Here is a 21,999-nt window from a genome sequence, read left to right as displayed (position 1 = left end):
GATTACCTTATTACTTCACTTGCCTGTAGTGAATTCAAATATACTTAAACCTTTATGCTCTTCTAATGCTGCCCTAAGAAGTAATTATATCAAAATTCAATATGCTAAAGATTTCTTGATTTGCAAAAAGTCAAACTTTGTCAGTTACCCAAAGACTCCTGCAGCCAGCCAGAATTTCAACTCAGTATAATCCAAGGATGAATGTTTTAAGTTTTACTACTAACTCAGACAACTGTAGGTTTAAATCACAAATTTTGTCCATTATTCAATGCAATATTGAGGTAAAACGTTACCTTTGCTCCATTAGTACTTCCAGGAAGGTTTAGTATAAGAGTTTTACCACGAATTCCACAAACAAGTCTGTTGAAATAAGACAAAAAGCAATCAATTACATATTCACAAAAAGTAATTTAAGAACATAATAAAAATTATTTGTATCAGAACAACCATGACATACAAATGAAACACAAAATCATTTTTCTTTGTTAAGTTGTATTATTTACGATTTTGAACATTAAAGTGAGGTATGATTCTAATTTATAATACTGCAAGCTTAAATAATGTAGCTATATTCTGTAATAGTCCAGAAGGTAAATTTATATTCAGTATCATGTTGTTTAACTTCTGTTCTAAAACCATCCAACAAACTAAGTACAATTCCCTGGTAGTCAATACATGTTACATACACATGACTGTTTCTGTTTAATATAAAAGTTAAGATTTAGATAGCTAAGTAGCACTAGTGTTAAACTTCGTTATGTTTTAAAAGTTACAGTTTACTGCAAGCTTTTTTAAATAACTGTTTATGAATCATACATCATGTATTTCAACATTTATGTATTGATGATTGTTACATTATTGTAACATGTAACCAGAACCTTAAATTTTTCTTGTTTTAATTGTATATTATTGCATCATAATATCTAATAACATGTGGCATATTCTAGATCTATGTTGATGATTGTTACATTATTGTAACATGTAACCAGAACCTTAAATTTTTCTTGTTTTAATTGTATATTATTGCATCATAATATCTAATAACATGTGGCATATTCTAGATCTATGTTGGTGTGTAAATAAGCACACAGAGGAAATTTAATTTAAAAGATAGATCTGGACTGCATGATTGTGACATTAGCTATAAATAGCATACAGTGGCAATTTTAAAGTGAAATTATCAGAGGCAATAAGAAGCAACGGAGAATAATTCATCTTGTCAATTGTGTACTGAAGTAATTTAACCAGCCTTTGTGGACTTTGAAGAAAAAGAGACAATTATTTAAATCTCTGGATACAACTGTGGTAATCAACAGTGTAGCAAACAGTTGTATGTGTTTGAATTGTTTTAATGCATAACTTTAAAAGAAGTAGACTATTTGCTGTTTGTTTATTGTTGAAATTTATTGTCAACAAGTCACAGACACCTACTGTAAAGAATCCAACTTATATATACAAAAAAGCTGAGAAATCTTTAGTTAAGCAACACAATAATCTTTGGGACTGAAAATGTTACATTAAAGGAATTTTATTACTCAAATCAGCAAACCATATGACAACCATGTGGTGGAATGAGACATGTCAGTATATTTTAACATCATTTAGCATTTTGTAAATAGTGCAATCTGATGCAAAATACTTATACATATCCCTTTTATTTATTGAAATTAGAAAACAAAGGAACATGAATCAATTTGAAGTGCAAGGGATCTCCCACAAGATGTACTCCAGCCACAAAAAGCAAAGTGCAGTCTTGTAATAGATGAGAATCTAAAAACCCAAAGGTCACTGGCAAAAACCATCCAGATGTCACAGACAATAGCATGCAATATAGTCAAGAAGGTTTTCCATGTGGAAAAGTTACAGAAGTCACACACAAAAAAGCTGATTTCACAACATATCTCTTCATTTGTTGCAAATCTCAAGGAACTGGAGAATGAAACTAATATATACGACATTCTATATGAAAACATACTGGTCAAATCAACCACACACAGTCCCAAGGGGTTTCTAAACAAATGGAATACTGAAATAGACACTGCAAAACTGTTGTTCTTTTAAACAAGATGATATACAGAAATTCAGCAGGAAGTAACTGTACGCTTTCAATATGACAGCCTTATGATAGGACATTCTGCAATAGAATCTATACAACAGAATATTATGAAGATGCATGATCATTAAGACAGTGTAATATACTTTGGTGAAACTGAATTAACTTTTAGTTATACCAGATGGATCCACTAATGAATAGGGAATTTGATCAAGATATTTCAATAACAGAGTAATACTGCATGCTTACTGATTAAGTTGACATAAAATGAAATAGTGAAACCAAACATAAAGTGTGAAAAATATGCACTATCATTATTATTATTATGATGATAAAACACAAAAACAACATGTGTGTTTACTGTTTCTTATACACAATTATTTTTTTACTGACTTCTCTTCCAACCACTCAAGCTGAAACCATGAACTAGACTGTAATTCTTGATGCCGAGAAACCCACTTGAAATAAAAATGTATCTCAGAACAACTGGTATGGGTATTAACACTTTCTCTATTAAAGCAACAAACAATGTTTTGACCTTCCTAGGTCATCTTCAGGTTAACAAAGAGAGAGTTTGCAACTAACCATTGGGTACAGGATTGTAGGGGATGTTTCAGTTGGATTTTAGGTTATTAATTAGTATAGGTGTAAAGGTGTTCCTTTATATTGGTTAAATTTTGGTTTTACTTGTTGTTTAAGGAAAACAAATGCAAAATCAAAGAAGCCCAACATACTACCCACGAGAGTGGTCATTCTTACTACAACATAGGTTAAGCTGTAGCCTGCAGATTTCTCCTAAACAACCACTGAAAAACACCCCTGTTAACATCCTTACACAATATATTGTATTAAACAATGTTCTCTCCACACAATAACAGGTATTAACTACCTTTGAGAACAACATAGGAATGAAGGTAATGTGCAATGACCAACTTAACAATTTACTAGATCACATACTGTCTTGTACATATTAAGAACAAAGAATGAATTCAGAATAAATCTTATAATACTACACAAAGATAGAAACACAAATTATGTATCACAAGAGTACAACTAGACATGGCTACATAACTTGCAATTACATGGTGAAACTACAAAATAGTTTCAGTTTGAGGTACTCAACCTGTGTGTTATCTATCAGTCCACAAGCTAGTTATGCACAAATAAATTTTCTAACATTTTGACCATGAAGTTTAAAAATTAAAGAAAACCTTTACACTCAAATAACAACAAAACAATGATTTTGTTATCAGTCACTACTTCACCACTTCAGCTTAATCAGTATAAAAACTGCTAATATGATAAAAATGCAGCAAAAATAGTTGGCTGAAATAATATTATGTGGACAACAAACATTTTTATCTAATTTTACTGCTAACATTTTTAAATTCCTCCAGCATGCACTATAATTTCCGAAACATCCTCTAACACTCTACAAGCATATTTTATGTACAGTTCTATTTTGTAATGGTTCACAAATTAATATCATGCATGGATCTATTATATTCACAAACAAAAGTCATGTGCTCTTCTGTTCTTTCACAGTTCTTATGTTGGATTAAGGTAAATTACGTTCATTGCAATTTCACAAGTTTCAGCAATGTTTTATTCTACTTTTTAATAGTCTGCATTGTAATTATGTATTATTCTATGCTGATTACTAAAAGTTAGTCATTGCTAGTCACTACCAAATAGTTGTTGGATGATTAATAGTCCTTCACACTTGATGGTGACTACCACACTGGCATTCAAAAGCACCCATAAAATGACTTTTTCAAGGGTTTGTTAGATACCCTGTCAAGCCTGTTATCATGTTTGCTATTTTGGACCCATTAGTGGATCTTTTATTTTCACCATTGTGTAAATACTTTTGAGTTCAGATCCTGTAATTATGTGCCAAACAATCAGCTGTTACACATAGAAACAATCTCACAGATAATTGTGTGCAACGTAGTTGGTTGCTATGACTCCAATACTTTAATTTTACTTGACTTAATATAGCAATGTTATATACACAGTAATGATACATTTTTGAAATACACTGTTGTGTAGTACTATGCAAAAGTGTTAAGACAAGATAATATTTTGTTACTCTTTCCATTTTTTGGGGCTAATTCTTTGATGCTACAACAAAAAGTAACTTCCAACACTATGATAATGCTTCACTGATCCCTGTTGCCAGTTGAATAAGCCAAGTTGACAATAATTTTCATTGTTTAGAATCCTCATACACTTGTACCAAGCTCATCTAATAATGGTTTTGCTTGAATGAGTATACTGATCAAATTTAGGGTCTCAGACCATAACAATTACCTGTTGTACATACAAAAACACTCACAGATAATTTTGTGACCCAGTTGGCTACTATTACTTGATTTTAATATTAGTTTGGCCTAAACTAACAATGTTATATACACAGTAATAAGACATTTTTGAAATACACTGAATATTTTGTTACTCTTTCCATTTTATGGGGCTTATTCTTTGATACCACAACAAAAAGTAAATTTCAACACTATAATAATACTTTACTGATCCCTGTTGACATTTGAAAGAGCTGGGGTGAGAAAACTTCTCATTCTTTATAATTCTTATAATACTAGTACCAAGAGCATATCATAAGGGTTTTCCTTGAATGAACATACTGAAAAAATTGAAGTTCTGAAATAATTGGCCTGGCACTGCCAGGTGGTTAGATCATGAGTTTGAATCTCATCTCACCAAACATGTTCACCCTTTCAGCCATGTGGGGCATCATAAACTTAGAGTCAATTCCAATATTCACTGGTAAAAGAGTGACCCAAGAGTTGGCAGTAAGCGGTGATGATTAGATGCCTTCCCTCTAGTCTTACACTGCTAAATTATGGATGGCTAGTACAGATAGCCCTTGCATAGCTTTGCACAACACTCAAATCAAGCTAAATTAAATAACTTTCATGGTACCCAATGCAGTGTCTTAACTACATAGAAAGAAGCTAGCAAAGAGTTAGCATATGGTACCAGTATATACTGGAAGAAATTTATTTAATAGCACTCCATAAACGGACCTTGATAAAAACAGTGTCTGAAACTATATACATTAAATTTTGTTGTCACACCATGCCCAAAACACACAGTGAATTTACATAATAGCTTTATGTGATGCGAGTGAACTCTTTGACAAATTGTTGCAGACTTGAAATGCTCCCCAAACACTGTCAAGTACACTGTTAGTCATGAGATCAAGACAACAGGTAAAATTTGAAAATAGGAATGGAAGAGACAGAACACCTAAACTCAATTATACTAATGCTATGTATCTTTGTTCATGCAGCCTCTGAGACAGAAGACAAACTGCCATTGATTTCAAGCATGATAAACATTCATGTACCAAACAACCAAAAAGTGTCCAGATTTAATTGCAAGAAGGCTCAACGAGGATGGAATATTTGCACATGTTGCAGTTAAGAAACCTTTACTTCACTCTCCAAATATTATTAAGAACTGAAAATTACCAAAAAGTATAAAAACCAAACTGAAATGATTGGAAAAGGGTGTTGTGGACAAATAAATAAAAGTTTGAAATATTTTATTCAAAGTGTGGGTTGTAAGTCCAGCAGAAGAAAGATACCTCAATGAAAAGGAAGTACAGAGGAGACAATGTGATGGTCTGAGGATGTTTTTTTGCTGAGGCAACAGGAGATATTTGCAAAATAGATGGACTAATAGACCACCATAAGTAATGACTTGATATACCCAGAGGTATGTGTATTATTGGTAAAGAAGTTTACTACCAAACAGATACTGACATCAAATACTCATCCAACTTATGCAGAAATAACTAAGAAAAAACTGCTGGAGCCATTCAAATGATGCAATGGTTTCCATAAAACCCTGATCTCAATTCAAATGAGCAGATCTTGGATTTGGTGAATCATAAAACTTAACAAATCAATGGTTACTTCCAAAGAAACTTCATGGGAGTTTATTATAGACATTCAAAGTACAATATCAAAGGACACTTTGATTATATATGTTCCAACAATGTCTGAAAGACTATCTGCAGTTATTAAAACAAAAGGGATACACACAAAATATTTACTGTTTCCTGAACTCAAGCACTTCCACTAAGTGTCTCTTGTAATATATATGAAAAGTTAATAAAATTTTGATGTTTCACCTGAGATTTACCTTCCACTGTTCTTTGAAAGTAGCCTAAAATCTAATTTTTGACTTTATCCTAACATTTTTTCACAAGTACTGTATATAAACATCAAATATTCACAACTAAAACACCAAAACAATATTTTAAAGTTTAAATTGCAAAATTATTAAGAAAACAATATTAGAAACAAGAGTTTTAGCAGATATGATCATGATCTAAATTGATCTGATGAACTACTTTTTCATGCCATAAGGACTGCCATGCTTATCAGAGGTTTTCACAGTTCAGTGACATACTGTAAATGTGTCTCAGTTTAGTCTTAATCCTCAATTTTGCTGATAAAACAGTATAATCCAGTCAATACAAATTAACTTTTATTGTGCAAATTTGTAAACAAAATATCAGTTTGCTAACTGCTTCCATAGACTGTTTGGAAGATGCATTTTACAACCATTTTGTATTTTTCAAACACAAAGGCATCAGAAGGCATTCTGTTGGAACAACTTTAGGAAAGAAGTATTATATATACACACTCAAATAACTTTCAGATTTGAGATTTAATATATGATCCAATTAAGATCTTTCCATAGCTTTTTTTGAAAAGGCACATATGAGTAAAAACGTTTTACTCACCTAGAAATCATAGCCAAAGGCGTAATCTTTAGAGATTCAACCATCATTGCAGTGGCCATCCCTGGAGCTTCTCGTTCAAGAATTACTTTTGTAGCCTATGAAACAAGTTTTTCATTTACAGCATTGTGTGTGTGTGTGTGTTTCTTGGAAAATGGTTAGTAAACTAGGTAGTAATATGCAAATACAACAATAGTTTATCTACCTTTTAGAATAATGTTTCAAACACAAAGTTTGTTTCTCTCCCTCCAAACTCTGGCCTCCTATGTCCACTTAAAAACTAAATCTCAACACCAATCTCTCTTATAGGAATAGCATGTTTTGTTTTTAATTTATGCAAGTTTTACAACTTGAGATAAGGTTTATTGGTGAACTTTATACAATGTTTATTTTTGTTATATCTTATAAATTTTATAAGTTGAGAAATTCCATACACAAGTACTAAAGAAGTAAAATGTAACATTATAACACTTTCAAAATGTATATAGTATATAAAAAAGACTTATGAATTACCTCTTATCACAGAAATCCTAACAGAAACTACTTAACCATAAATGCAAAACACACTAAAGCATAGAACTTACCATAATGTAAGAAATAAATGCACACTGAAATACACACTCAATTATGCAGAAAAAATCTTGACATAAATTTAGATTTTAACACATCTTCTCTAGACTAATTTAAGTGGAAATTAATAATACTTATCGCATAACTAATGTTAGATATATACAACTGTTTTAATTTAAACATAGCAGGAGTGTTAAATTTACTTATTTTTTAGGCATAATAGTTTATCATAGGTTTCTTTACATAACTGTGCAAATCATATATAGTTTAAATGTCAGAGACTGGCACTTGTATTACTGTATCACATTACTAAAATCTCTTTTTCTCAAATATATTTAATTAAATTATTTAATGCTACTGAAGCCTCCTAAAGTGGTATCATAACTCTATATTTATAACCTCTTATTTGTTAATGTGGCATGAACTTTGCTAAGAACTATGCACTGAAATAATACTGACTCATTCCTCACTCATGATTACTCAGGACCATATGCATAAATTTGTTTCAAATCCCCTCACCCCTGAAAGCAATTCCTGGTAACACCCGTTTACCTTATTTCTTCATCCCTAAAATATATTAAAGTTGACATTTTGCTGGTAATTTATAGGTAGCATGTTAAAATGTGCATTGACATGGCTTTGGTTAGGAATAAATATTCAAGATATTTATCAAACTACTTTTGCTTGTTCCTTTTACCCAAAAGACAAATTTTGACTATTTATTAGAAGGAAGATATGTTGAAAATAAAACATTTATTCATGTCCATTTCTTTCCAATAAAATAATATTGTTAATTGTAGTAGGCCTATTTTTGTAATATTGATACTATTTTTCTATATAATGATACACCCCCAAAAAGCATATTACAATATAACTATAGTATCAATATTACTGTATTACTTCTCACCTTTCATCAGTAAAAAGAGTTATTTGGATTTTTTTTTCCATGACCACTGAGGTGGGCACATCAGATGGCTTAACAGCTTGAACCATTTAAAAGTCAAGTGTTTACTAGTCTTAAATTTCATTTGAGACCATTCGGCTAAATTTCTAAATGTAAGAAAACATGTCCCTAAGGGTATCAACAATGCTAAAAAATTGTCAACTTCCTGGCTATTGGACAGCAAGACCTAAAGAGGTTGGGAGGCATACAACTCACCAACTTCTGAATCTTGTCTCACACAACTTTGGATGTTGTGAAACCAGAGATTCTGAAGTTGAACTTAATCCAAGATTCCTTCTAGCTTTGATGCCTGATTTTCTGAGTGTGTAAAGTCTGCAGATAACAGTTTTGCATCTCAGGGCTGATAGAGAGAGGCCCAGGCAGCCACCAAAAACAGGAGTTGATGTGAATGTATCAACTCCCTTTTACAGACAGGGAACAAACTCTAAGAATAAAATGAAAAAGACTCTTCAGGAGTCATGAAAAGGTTGGTCTGCACATTCATAAAAATGGCAGAGCTGAGAGTGATTGCACACGTCTTTGACAGCATGGAAGACAAAGTTTCCATGCCTCAGAATATGAATGTTGTTAACAGTCTTCAAGCACTGTACCTCTTTATCTTCAATCTACTTGGGACAGGAATGGGAATAAGGGTGGAAGCAATCACAGTTGCTGCTGTGAGGCTTCTGGTCACACAGATCTGCTCTGTGGTCTTTGTCATCACAATAGGCATAGTACATGAGCCACAGCACGAGGTCTTACAGTGACCAAACTATTGGCACTAGAAACACAGAAAAGGGTTGAGGATATAAGACCAAACCTCACATTGTAAGTGACTTGCCTTCACAGATCTAGGTGGACACAGAGAAGTGAATATCAAAATGAAAAGGTGGGTTTGGCAGAAGTACTCCACCTTTACAAGCAGAGATATGTAGCATGGTCAAAGTGCCTTGACTGGAAAGACTGGTGAAAATCTTTGACTCAAGAATGTTAAGATGATCCCTCTTAACAATGATGTTTTCAGGGTAGCATAAAAGAGATAAATCTCAAAAGTCTCAGACTTGAAGAGAAGTTTGGTGTGTTTTGATTTTGATGTTTAAACCAGAATGTCTCCATATCTAAATTTTCAATCACATTTTGGAGAGCCAGCAAATACTTCCAATCCCTTCTGAATAGAAAAGGGTAACATCTGTCTAAGAGATTTTTCAAATAGCAAGTAAAAATGAGGAATCAAGGTATGTTATCAACTGTAGCTTAGAACCCTCCAAGCATAGTTGAATGCCAATCAAGGGCTGTTTAACCTTAGCAGTAAGTGAGTAAGAGATGTGAAAAGATATGAGAAAGAGAAACATTTTGTGTCCACTGACCCTACCCACCATGGAGCTCTACATGCCACACAGCCAAAAGCAAAATGCATCAGCAGCAATGCCAGGGTTTTGTGGACACTATACCCAAATGCCAGTATTGGACACAACATTAACAACATCTGTTGAGAATGTTCAATACTGGTGCTCAGTTTACCAGAGTCCTGGAGGACCAGCTGATGGACCCTAGTGGGCCACCTGAAAGCCACCCATCTATATGAATTCAAGGCCAAGTGTTGTGTTGGGGTTGTACTATTCAACCACCAAGATCCTCTCCTCCTCTTCACAGGTAACCATGCATAGCAAACACATGATCTCAGGGGAGATAAACTGAAAAGACACAGCATTCTCTGGGAGGTCCCATCACCACGTACAGGCATCCACCTTGAGAAGGAATCAGAGTGGTACATGTATGGAAGTTCCATAATGTTCCATAATAAGTATAAATAAAAGGGAATGACCAAAAAACACAACAGGTAAAACTCACCTCACTATAACCTTTAGACTGGAGAAATGTGACTGAAGGGAGGCAACAGTAATTATCACAGGACATCACCTAATAATGTTTAAAATAGGAAAAATGTTAGATGTAAACCACATACCCACCAAGGATCTCTTCAAATGACTGGCAATAAAACATAGGATTGTCATAAAATTCTCCCAAAGAAGAATATGCAATAAAGATTAACTGGTGAACCTAACCAGTTAAGGTAGGATGAGACAAGTTTCAAGGAGAGGAGGTCTACTATGGTTAGATGGTATATGACTGTGATTCCATAAATAGGAGTAGACTAAACAACAAAGTAATGAACAACCATTATAACACTTAAAAGATTATCACTATAAGAAAAACAATTGTACAATGACGAACTAGGGGAAGGAAAAAAAACAAAACAACAACAACATATGACCCACCCTTTCAGATAGCCCAATTCTTAGACAAAAAAGGAGTGGACTAGTAAAAACACCAATTGATCCCTATAATAGAGTACATGCTGCATCTAAGGCATACGTCTCAATCACGACAACTAAGAATGAGGAGAAAATATATCCTGTAGAACATATTATATAAGGTATATGAAGTCAATGGCTCAAAAAAGCAAGGAAAAACCCAAAGAACCACAAAAGACTCCCAAGGAGAAGAGACAGACTGGACAAGGGGTGAATGAAATAGATTATTGTCTGGCAAGAGGCAGAAGGTTGTAGACAATGCCCTATAGTTCTTTCCACTAGATGAAATAAACAGGTCCTAAATGAAAAACTAGGTAAAGAAAATACAATGTGAATAAATAGTGTAACCTGGCTAAAGAGAGTGGCAGAGAAATCAGATAAGAGACAGGTCACATTCCATGTAAGAGGGAGAGAAAACAAGTTACTAAGCAGAAAAATGCTATATGTCATCCAAAGGAATAAACAAATCCCACACATGAAGATAAAAGCATAACATCCTAAAAGCAAATACTTCCCTGGTGGTTAATTGCAATGGCAACCACAGAATCAACTATGTTGAACACCACAAAATGATCAGATGACTGTAACCAAAGAACAGGGTGAGCAAAATAATCCACAGCCTTCCTAAAAAACTTAATATGGGATGGTTTGAAATGACTGAACCACCATAACAGACGTGTCGATAGAAAGAGAGAGACACGAGGGTGAACAAGGAAAATGATAACAAGGTCCAATGATCATCTTGAGTTCTTTGAAGGAGTTGCTTGTGTGCATGGCTGAGAGAAATCAAGGCTCCTAGAGAAGAAAGAGTACACAAAGGTAAGAAGGAATTTGTCTTGAATACCAAAATCTCCATACCACAAATATACCAAAGAAAAAGTTGAGTCCACCATTTGCTGGAGTTGAGGAAAACCCCAAAGTAAATAAGAAACTGAATAGGATTTAATGTGGACTTAGAAAATTATACTAACTTGCCCAGGTGAGAGACCTAAAGAAAGAGATTTGAGGCACAGATTCAAAATTTCTGTTATTACAAGCCAGGAGAAGCCAACCATATAATAACAAAAATTAAGGCCCAGAAGATACATGTGCTGAGCAAAGGAATGCATAACCTGGCTGAAAACACAAGAAGCTACAGCTAGAACAAAAAGGAAGGACATGGAATTGAAAAAGACTGAGAAAAAAATAAAATAATGCCAGAACACAGGACAAATAGGAATGAGAAGAAAAGCATTTGAAACATATACTTTGTTTAAACAAAGCACAAGAGAAAAGGCTTAATGTAGACTAAGAAACACATCTATCTGAAACTAAGGAACAATTACTAAGTGAGCTGAAGGGGTAACAATTAAATGTCAGATCCATGAATAGATAAAGTGTCTCCAGTAGTCACCATTGAACAAGTTGGAAAAAATGCCTGAAAAGGAAGGTCTAGGCTTCAGGACACCTTCTCTTTTATTCATGTAATTGTTTTATCATTATTATTACTACTTTTAACATACATATATTTTGCTTGGTATTTGTTGTTGAAAGTAACCTAAAGTAACAATGTGGTGGCTAGAAACAAATGAAGTAGGAATAAGGTAGATGAAATAAAAGTGCAACACAGACAAAAGCAATGTAGCACTAAAGAAAAAATGCCAATCATTTAAGTAGACCCAAAACTCAAAAGTACAGGAAGATATAAATCAAAACAAAGGCACTGCCAAGAAAAGAAATTAGCCTATGATCATTTGTTCACAAGGATTATGGTGTATGGAAGTTGTATTGTTCTCCTACAAATGGGGGCTACAACATTATAAAAATTAAGTCATTACATGTGTATAGGAGTTGGAGTTTGTTCAACAGTTGTTGCATGGGTAGGAAATTCTAGGGTAGTTGTACATTAGATAATAGCTCTTTGTGGTTCAAAGAGGCAAGTAGCATTTCTGAACTAAATATTGTATGTGCCTTACAATAAGTTACAGCCATTAATAAATTATGCTATGTTAAATATTACTAAAATTGCTTGCTGCCAACCCTGAGAAAATGTTTCATGCACTAAGGGCAATTTACAATACTGTGTTGGAACACTGATTGTGCATTACTTTCATCAAAGCTATTGGATACTTAACCATTAATTATATAGTTAATGAGATAACCACATTTGAGGCAGGTGTTATTACACTAGGTCATTAGCTTCACAATATACAAATTTAATTTAAAAATATTTATGTATGATGCAATGCTGTATACGTTCACATGACAGACATATTTTATAACCCAAAAAAAGTATTACAACATTGAAACATTTCCTGCAAATCATTAATTCAGTTTTTGAATATTTCTATAAATTAGATGGCTAGATGTGGCTGAAATGTGAGATGTGCCATTTTTAAACCTCATGTAATAATCATTACCCCTTGGAACATTTTTCTGAATGTGTACTTATATGGCTGATTACAAGTTTATAGTTGTTTTAATTGTTCTGAAATATTCTATGTATCAAATTTGTATTTAACTATTTAATATTATTTTACATGTTGCACAGTTGTATTACCAATCTTTTACAAAAGTAATTAAAGTAACTGTTGAATAATTCTGTTACTGTTAAAATACATGTCCTATTCAGATATAAGTAGAATTTTTGGGAGAAAATACACATATAGCACCTTATCAAGTACTTATTGAAAGAGACAAGTAAATGACTTACTGTTCTATAACATACTATTCAAAAAGTAATTCTAAAATCTCTCTTTTAAACTATATTTAGTTTACAGTAATATTTTAGGAGTTTACAAAGCTGGAACTTATTATGTTTGGGCATTTTAATTTCACAAAGATAAGAACATATCCTGGAACAAGAACTGGCCAATCACTTGAGAAGTTACTTTAGAAAACATAAAGCTTAAAACATATGTGATCAATCACTTAGAGATTAACTGAAAAGGAATAATAACTAAGAACCACATGACTATGATCTCACCTCAGGCGTAACATCACGAGGAGTAAAACCAGTTCCACCCGTTGTCAAAACAAGGTCCAATTTCATGTTGTCACACCAGTGAAGTAACACTTCCTTTATAACATTACCAACATTACATATTATGAACTGGCAGTATGATACAAATAAACTCTAACCGACAATTTCCCTCTACATCATCACCAAACCACAGTTTTTTATGATAAATGATAATATAGTTCATGAACTTATTCATAACGCAATGTTTCTTGTGACACAACATTTCACAATATGGGTATTTATTACCATTCTGTCAGAAATGCATTTTTTTTCTCAAGGTTTCTTACCATTTATTTTTATTAATGCTCCCATCTGAGAACGTGATTTATTTTGGCAACCAGGTATTTTTTTTTTCATGTTTTGAGATTATTAATATTATCATTTATATTTTAATAATTTAAGAGAGATGTTCCATGGCATAAGTTTTATCAGAATCACTTAATGTTTGTAAGATTTAAGATTCTACAAAGATATTTTATCATTAGGCTTACTAATTTATCGACTGGCATTATTATTACAAGTTAAAATAAATTATATTCAGAATGTTTTATGCATTAGTTATAAAAAAAGTATTCAGTATACTTTCTACCAATGTGCATATAACACTTACAGCAAGCTAACTTGGTAGACAAAATTATCTAAACTTCAATTATCATATCAAGAATCATACTGTATATGATATTAGGTTGAAAATACAAAAAATATGTGAAAATAAGCATGGTTACTTAAAGAGCACTATGAGTGGTAGAAAACAGTTTAAGTAGTTTTAAACTTGCACTTTACAACTCTGGTCATGAAGTCAGAAAGTGCTGCAGAACATTAAGAAAACAAGGGTTAACAAAACACAGTTATATCTTAGAATAAAATACTACCCAAAACCAAGCTATATGAAACATATCTGAAACTGTCTGAACCATTCATTTTAGAAGGTTATGTTTGTGTGTTCTGTTTACTTTTGTGCAAAGCTACTGAAGGACTATCTGTTTTAAAGTGACAGACAAGAGGAAAGGCAACTAGTCAACACCATCAACTCTTGGGCTATTCTTTACCAACAAACAGTGGAACTGACCATCATATTATAATGCCCCCATGGGCGAAAGAGCAAGCATTAACATTGAGAGGATTCAAATCCACAACTCATACACTGCAAGTCAAGTATCCCAACCACTAAGTCATCTCAAGTCTAAAATAGTAAGACAATAAACTTTCCAAAATGGAAACAAATACTCTACATAGTAGTTGCACTTATTCATTCCAAGAGCAGTTTTACATCAAATTATGACAGTGGTCATTATAGGACCCTTTCTTATTATTTGACAGAACTATTATGAAATTATATATTATAATTTAACCATAATGCAATGTAAGATTCAACATATGAAAACTCAAATGTAAAACTTGATCAATGTATTGCTTATTTCATTTTTTTCAGCAGGAGTCATCATTCTTCACACTTGTTGCCCCCAATCATCTTTATTTACTGTCAGGTTTTATGTAATTCCTTTCTCATTCAAGTCTTCTTTAATCCCATCTTTCTAATGCTTTACTGGCTTGCCCTGTCTTCTCTTACCAGCAACCAGCAGCTCTAATGCTCACTTTATTGGTTATTGTTGTTTTTCTTTTCTCTTTATGCGACCAAACACATCAGCCTTGCTTCTGCTGCCCTTTCCTCTACTCTACAGACTCCTGCCATATCCTTACTTTCCTTATTCATTTTCTTCTCTTTCAGCAACACTCCCAACAGCCAACTCAGCATTCCCATTTCCATGCTTATCAATAATTTTTTCCTTCTTCTTCAGAATTCAGGTATTAGCTCTACAGAGGAGCCCCTTTCTAATCATAGTGTAATTACTTTGGCTTTTAGTACTCTTTGTTCTCTTTTATCAGAGATGACTGTGGCTATTTCCTTTAGCTTCTTCCAGCTTGTCTAGGTTCTATCCCTCACAACTTTCTCATTTCTCCTTCATTTTGGATTTTACATCCAAAGTACTTAGTCTCTTCTACCTGCTCCAGCAGTTTCCTGTCCAAATCTTGGATCTTAACCTTCTTTTCCCCACCTTATACATTCACCACAAATTCTGTTTTTGTGGTATTCACTTTGAAGTCTCTTATTTCAAAAACTATTATGCTACACTTTCACTTGTAATTCCTATTTACTTTCAACTGTTATGACAAGGTTATCAGCAAATAACAGTTCCTACAGGGATCCATTAAAGCACTCCTTATTCATGACTTTGTTGACAATGATGAACAACAGAAAGCTAATTATTGGCCCTTGGTGCAGCCCAACATTTAATTCAAACTTTTACAATTCTCCATATACTGTCTTCATGATTGTTGTCAATTCCTCATAAGCAGTTCTCACTAATCTGATTTACTTTTCAGGAACTTCTTCCTTTTGAGGCACTCATAGACCCTTGTAATATGCTTTCTCCAAACTTACAAATGCATGGTATAGCTTCTTGTATCCTTCAAGGTATTTTTCCTGCAACTGGTACACAATAAAGACTGCATGTATTGTTTCTCTCCCAGGTCAAAATTCAAACCACATTTTATCAATGTCTATTCCCCTATAGTTTTCACACTTAAGAGCATTCCTTTCTGCTTGTTCATGGGTATCAACAGACTCTGTCTTATTCTATTCTGCAGGTATCTGCTATTCCCTTCAATGTTCTTCAACAGAGTCCATACATATTCAACTTCATCATATCCTTTATTCCTTGATCATATCAATAAAAATCTTTGATAAACATTGTCTACTTTAATTCTTCTGATTGCTTTTTTTTAACCTTCACTTTAAAAGACATCAAATACTGGGCTTGCTACTCGTGGTATGTCTTTCAATTTTCCTGCCTTATTGTTGGTGTTAAGTAATTCCTTATAGTACTGTTTACAACTCTGTTCCACTGCCTTCCATTCATCTAGAGCTTTCCTCCTCCATCCTTATTTACTTTGATCACTGCAACATCTTTTTATAACACATCCCTTTCCATTCAACAGGAGCTTTCCTCCTTCTTCCTTAATTACTTTGATTACTGCAATATCTTTCTATACTAATGCCCTTTGCTTAGCTATTATGTATACCTTTTCCTTTTCTGGTGATTCTATGTTGTTGTACCAATTTTTAGTTGCCTTGTTCTTTGTTTCTGCTTCCACTCTTTTTTTATCTTCTTTTGCACTTTTTTGTATAACATTCTTCAATAGTATTCTTTCTTTAACTGGTATTATTTGTAAGTTGTTTTTCTTCTTGATGGTTTGCTGTACTTTTTTGCTCCAACACCATACTTCCTTCTGTTCAAGTCCCTGTTCTTTTGTCTTGCTATTGAATTATGCATTTATCAAGTATCTTCCAGTAACTACATTTCTGGCAGTCTTTTAAACCTTTGGCACCTTTTGTTTCATTACCTGTCTTTAAGTCACTTAGTTTTCTCCACCAGATTCCACACCTTAGTTTTCTCAATTTCTATCTTCTTATATTTTTCTAATTCTCCATCTTCATTGTCAACATTTTATACGGGTCTGCTAATGCATCTTTTGGTATCACTTTTACATCCAACACCTTTTTCCTATAGCTCTTCCACACTAAATTGTAATCAATCTGCATTTTATTCTGGTTGCTTTTATAATGATGAGATGTTCCTCTCTCTCTTGGAGCACAGTGTTTGTCAGGAATAAATCTATATTCTTTGCCATTTCTAACAAACCCTTTCATTCTACATTTTTATTCCACAGCCTCACCCTTCAAGAATCCCTTGAAACCCATCCACTTTTTGCTCTACATGTGCATTGAGATCTCTTCCCACAATCAACAACTCACTATCTGGTACCTTTATAATGATATATCGTAGTTTCTCCTCAAAACTATATCCTAGTTAGATATACGTAACTGTTATTAATTTTAGTATGAAGACTTCTTCTTCATGTGTCAAATCTGCGGCAGACATCGACAACCATGGCATGCCAGACTTCTCTGTTGTCAATCCTCCTTATCAACTCGATGTTGCTCAATAAGTTCTTGGTGACATAGTTATTGAGGCTGTCGATATATTTAGTTCTTTGACACCCTCTGCTTTTCCTCCCTTCTATTTTTCCACATAGCATCTGTTTCTCTATTCCAGATGTGTCCTAAAAATTCCATTTGTATCTTTCTTATAGTTTTCATAAGGGACCTTTTGTATCCTGCCAGTTCCATGACTTCCACATTTGTTTTTCTTTCAGTCCATGATATTTTTAGCATCCTTCTAAGGAACCACATTTCAGCAGCTTCTAATCTCTTCTCTGTATCTTTGTTCAGTGTCCAGCTCTCACAGCCATATAAGAGAACAGACCATACATATGATTTCAAGGTGTTAATTTTAGTGACATTTGTTATGTTCCTGTTTGTGAATATGGACTTCATTTTATTGAAAGACTAAACTTAGTTATTTTCACATGTGACAGTTTATCACAGATTTCTTTATATAACTGTGCAAGTCATATGTTGTGCAGTTCAAATGTCATAAATTAGCAACAGTTGTATTATCATGCATATTACTAGAACTTCCTAAGTTTTATTCAGTATTATTACATATGACTTGCACAGTGATGTTTTTAAAGGGAATTATCACAGGTCATATTATAATAACAAAGTTGAGCAGAATAATTTGTCTTGTCAATTGTATTCTAAAGTAACTGAACCAGACTGTGTGGACTTCTGACAAAAAAAAGACATTTACTTAAAGTAACAGATACAACTGTGGTAACCACTATACATTTCATCATTAAACACTCAGCACATCATTCACTTCTTTAAAATAATATATTAAACAAGCCAAATGTATATATACAAATGTTTGTTATACTGTTTGTTACTACAGTTCTAGCACCTTCAACAATTTTCTCTTTTTCAAAGTCCACATAGGTTGATTCCATTACTTTAGAACACATCTGACAAGACAAATTATTTCTCTTTATACTGTTACTACAATACAAACTGTCATAGCTCACTTTAAAAATCACATCATTCTTTATGACCAAACTTACAATCATACACTCTAGATCTATCTATATTGAACTTTCTTGACACATATATTTATACACCAGTCTTGAACATTCTACACAACACACTGTATCCAACAAAACTCAGTTAAAACAATGAAAAAAGTCAGAAGAATCGAGTAATATGATGTCAAATCACAACGGAACTACACACTGTACGATTTGTACAGTTGTGTAAAAACCTGCAATAAACTATCACTTCTAAAAAATAACTAAATTTAACACTTGCACAATACTTATACCATCTAAACTGTATTAATTTAAACATTTTTGTATGTATTTTGGAAATATTTTACACCAAGTTTGCAAACCTTGACAGCAACCATTCTCCTCTCCCAACTGAGGTTAAGACTAACTATTGCTACATATCAATAATTTATATAGATAAAACTCAGAATATGTTACTATAATAATAATAAAAAATTTAACTGGGAAGGAGATCAAAGTATTTCTACTCAAAGTCAAATAACTGAATTCAGTTTGAACCAAGACATAAAAAAACACAAAGAATTATTTCAAATATATATTTTTATTTTATACATGATACATGCCTTCTTTATTTTGTTCATAAGCCTAAGTTCTAATTCATAATGTACTAACACATTTCCCTAAGCTATTATTTCAGTATAATGTACCATCCTGTTCAGATTTAGTAATTTAATCAATTATAGTCGTAAGCTATTTAAACCTCTTCAAAATATGTAATTTCATATAAATATTAATGCTTGACGTGAAAATACAAAATCACTTTTTGGAAAGAAGTCAGTTACAGGTCAGATGTGTTTTACTGAAGCTCTTGACTAATCACTATTTTTTTTCTGTCTAGTAGGACTACACTTTATGGACACAATACCTATGGACTTGAACACAAATTTATGTGATTCCATAGCCCTGCCACCCACTGATCCCAACACAAAGTCCAACAATAAAATATTTATCACTGTCAGAATAAAGAACAGGAAAAAAAAGAAGAGACTCCATGGGTAAGTATTAGTTCTGTTGATCAAACTACTACACAAACACTTAATGTTTAACCAACTATAAACACCATACCAAGCAACACACACACAGCACTAGCCAATACATCTAATGTAACCTGACAAAAACAACTAAACATTCCATCATTAACAGCTAAAGCAGTTCCAGATATTCTTCATCAACCACAAAATGCTGTTGAGTATAGAAAAAAATTTCCTACGTTTAATTTTAATGAAATATATCTTCCAAAATATGATCTTGTAACATGTGATCAACCTATGGTGTCTGCCCCTCTATTATTAGCCCATTAGCTTAAGAAAGCCTTTGCTGGTACCACTAGCATACACACACAAGCAGACGCCTATCACTTACACACAAGTTGTTAAAAGTGTAGATCTTGAAAAAAACAGCAATTCATAACAAACTGGCAGCATCAGGTTTTCATCCCAAGAAAGTAGAGAGAATTATATCTTTCCATTCCAAACAAAACACACCACTAATTAAATTCATATGAAAACAAAGAACAGTACAACACTCATAAAGCATATGAAATAGAAATTGCCAAGCCACCATTCAAACATCCAGTGATTCAAACGTTAGAAATATGAACTGTATAAACCTCACTGTAATGCTAAGCCAAGGTGTGTAAGGTGCAAACAGTTTCACATAATAGGGTGTTTCCCAAATTAATGTGACAAGGTTAGATATGCAAATTGCCAGGGCCCTAATGAAGCTAGTTATAAAGATTGTCCCAACTTCCAACATGTAAGAAGCAAAGTTTTACATCTCCTTCTTGCCAAACAACAAACAAAGCCCAGAGTATATTTCTCTCAGACACAGCTCCAAAGTCACAGCATACTAGAAAATCCCTCCTGCACACTCCACCAACCATACCTACACTTACATAACAATTCAAGCATGTCTCTAATATGCCAGGTACCCACTAGAATCACAAGACATGCAACCTTCAAACTTAAGTGTTGTGTAGACATTTAGTTTCACAACAAAAAAAAGCACAATAACGTAAGTAAATGTTGCTTCCAACAACACAACAACACAAAACATCACAACTTTTAGTTAAAAACTTGTGTAGAATCATTAATGGTATTTCTTGAAAAATGACGTTACTTAAGTGAAGAATTATATTTTATAGTGGTGGTCTGATGGTCATTTTCTGATACTGATGTGTAATAACTAATATGATGTGATCAATTTTAATAAAACTAGAAATTTTACTGAACCTAGCAGACGATGAACAATGGTATTTTCCTGCATATTTTCTGCTTTAATTAGTCAAAATAAAGTGTTATTTCAATTAAATTAAGAATTTGAAATATTCATCAACACAACCTAATTTTCTTCATATTAATGAAAGTCAACTATGTTATTCAGTTTTTACATCTTCACCTGTATTTGTTCAATTTCATCAGGTACACACTGTGTGGCTGTAATCTCTGCTCTAAATCTAGAAAAATAAAACAATCCACAATTAAATTCCTGAAAAAATTAATAACAAAATAAGTTATGTTCAAATCTCAATATATCTAAAATTCTTTGATCTCTTTTAAAAAAATGTAATGTTATATAAATGAACATCATGAATGGATAATTTATAAAAGAACTGCAAAGACAGGAAAAATTAACATAATATTAAAAATCAATCTAAAGTAAACATGACCCCAAGAATAAACCTGTGATTCTAATTTCAATGCATAGTATTCTCAGTAATAGCATAGACAAGCATCATTTAACAAAAATTTCAATCCCCACACAGTTTGATTTTGTCTATTCAGAAAAGATAAGGGCTGGTTCAAAAGACTGAATGCACTGCAACAAATAGCATTTTAGTATACACACGTTACTATTATTCATTTTTTTACTTGTTAGTAGGTAACTAATAACTATATTACACATAATACTATTTAACCTCTGGAGCATTTGTAACTTACTTGTAGTATGTTTGGAAATTTTGCACACCATTTCTAAAAAAAAACTCTTACCACACAAATTAGATTACAAGAGCAAGAAAAGTGACAGAAGGACAGTTGGCCCATAGTGAATACACCATTACTCATACTAACAAAAGCCAATAACATCCTACATAATTGCAACCTTCTACATCCTAAATTTTATATATTTATTCATTACAATATTATAAGGAACCATGCTATTAAAAACAACAATTACGTGATATGAAGATACCATAAACTAAGCATTCTATAATTTAGAATATGAATGAATTTTTTTACTTTAAGATTTGCCTACACATAAAATATAATTTTATAAACATATTACAGCTTGACAGGATGTGCTAGCATTGAGCAATGC

The 21,999-nt window shown here is 32.8% G+C and overlaps 1 protein-coding gene across 21 annotated transcripts in view; it reads right to left on the bottom strand.

Moving 5' to 3' along the window:
* cin (Molybdenum cofactor synthesis protein cinnamon) overlaps positions 1-21,999 on the bottom strand; it is a 126,039-nt gene that overhangs the window by 63,773 nt on the left and 40,267 nt on the right. For 14 of the 21 annotated variants that reach the window (XM_076453968.1, XM_076453929.1, XM_076453959.1 and 11 more), the window contains 4 exons: positions 21,079-21,136; positions 13,621-13,713; positions 6,831-6,925; positions 294-360 (listed from right to left, as the gene is read on the bottom strand). In XM_076453968.1, coding sequence (XP_076310083.1) covers positions 294-360; positions 6,831-6,925; positions 13,621-13,713; positions 21,079-21,136 — 313 coding nt within the window. The remainder of the gene's footprint in view (positions 1-293; positions 361-6,830; positions 6,926-13,620; positions 13,714-21,078; positions 21,137-21,999) is intronic. The other 7 variants (XM_076454022.1, XM_076454038.1, XM_076454049.1 and 4 more) reach the window with 2 other exon arrangements.

This window comes from Tachypleus tridentatus, chromosome 1 (assembly GCF_004210375.1).
Source record: "Tachypleus tridentatus isolate NWPU-2018 chromosome 1, ASM421037v1, whole genome shotgun sequence".
Lineage (NCBI taxonomy): Eukaryota > Metazoa > Arthropoda > Merostomata > Xiphosura > Limulidae > Tachypleus > Tachypleus tridentatus.
This window is presented reverse-complemented; position numbering and strand designations above follow the sequence as displayed.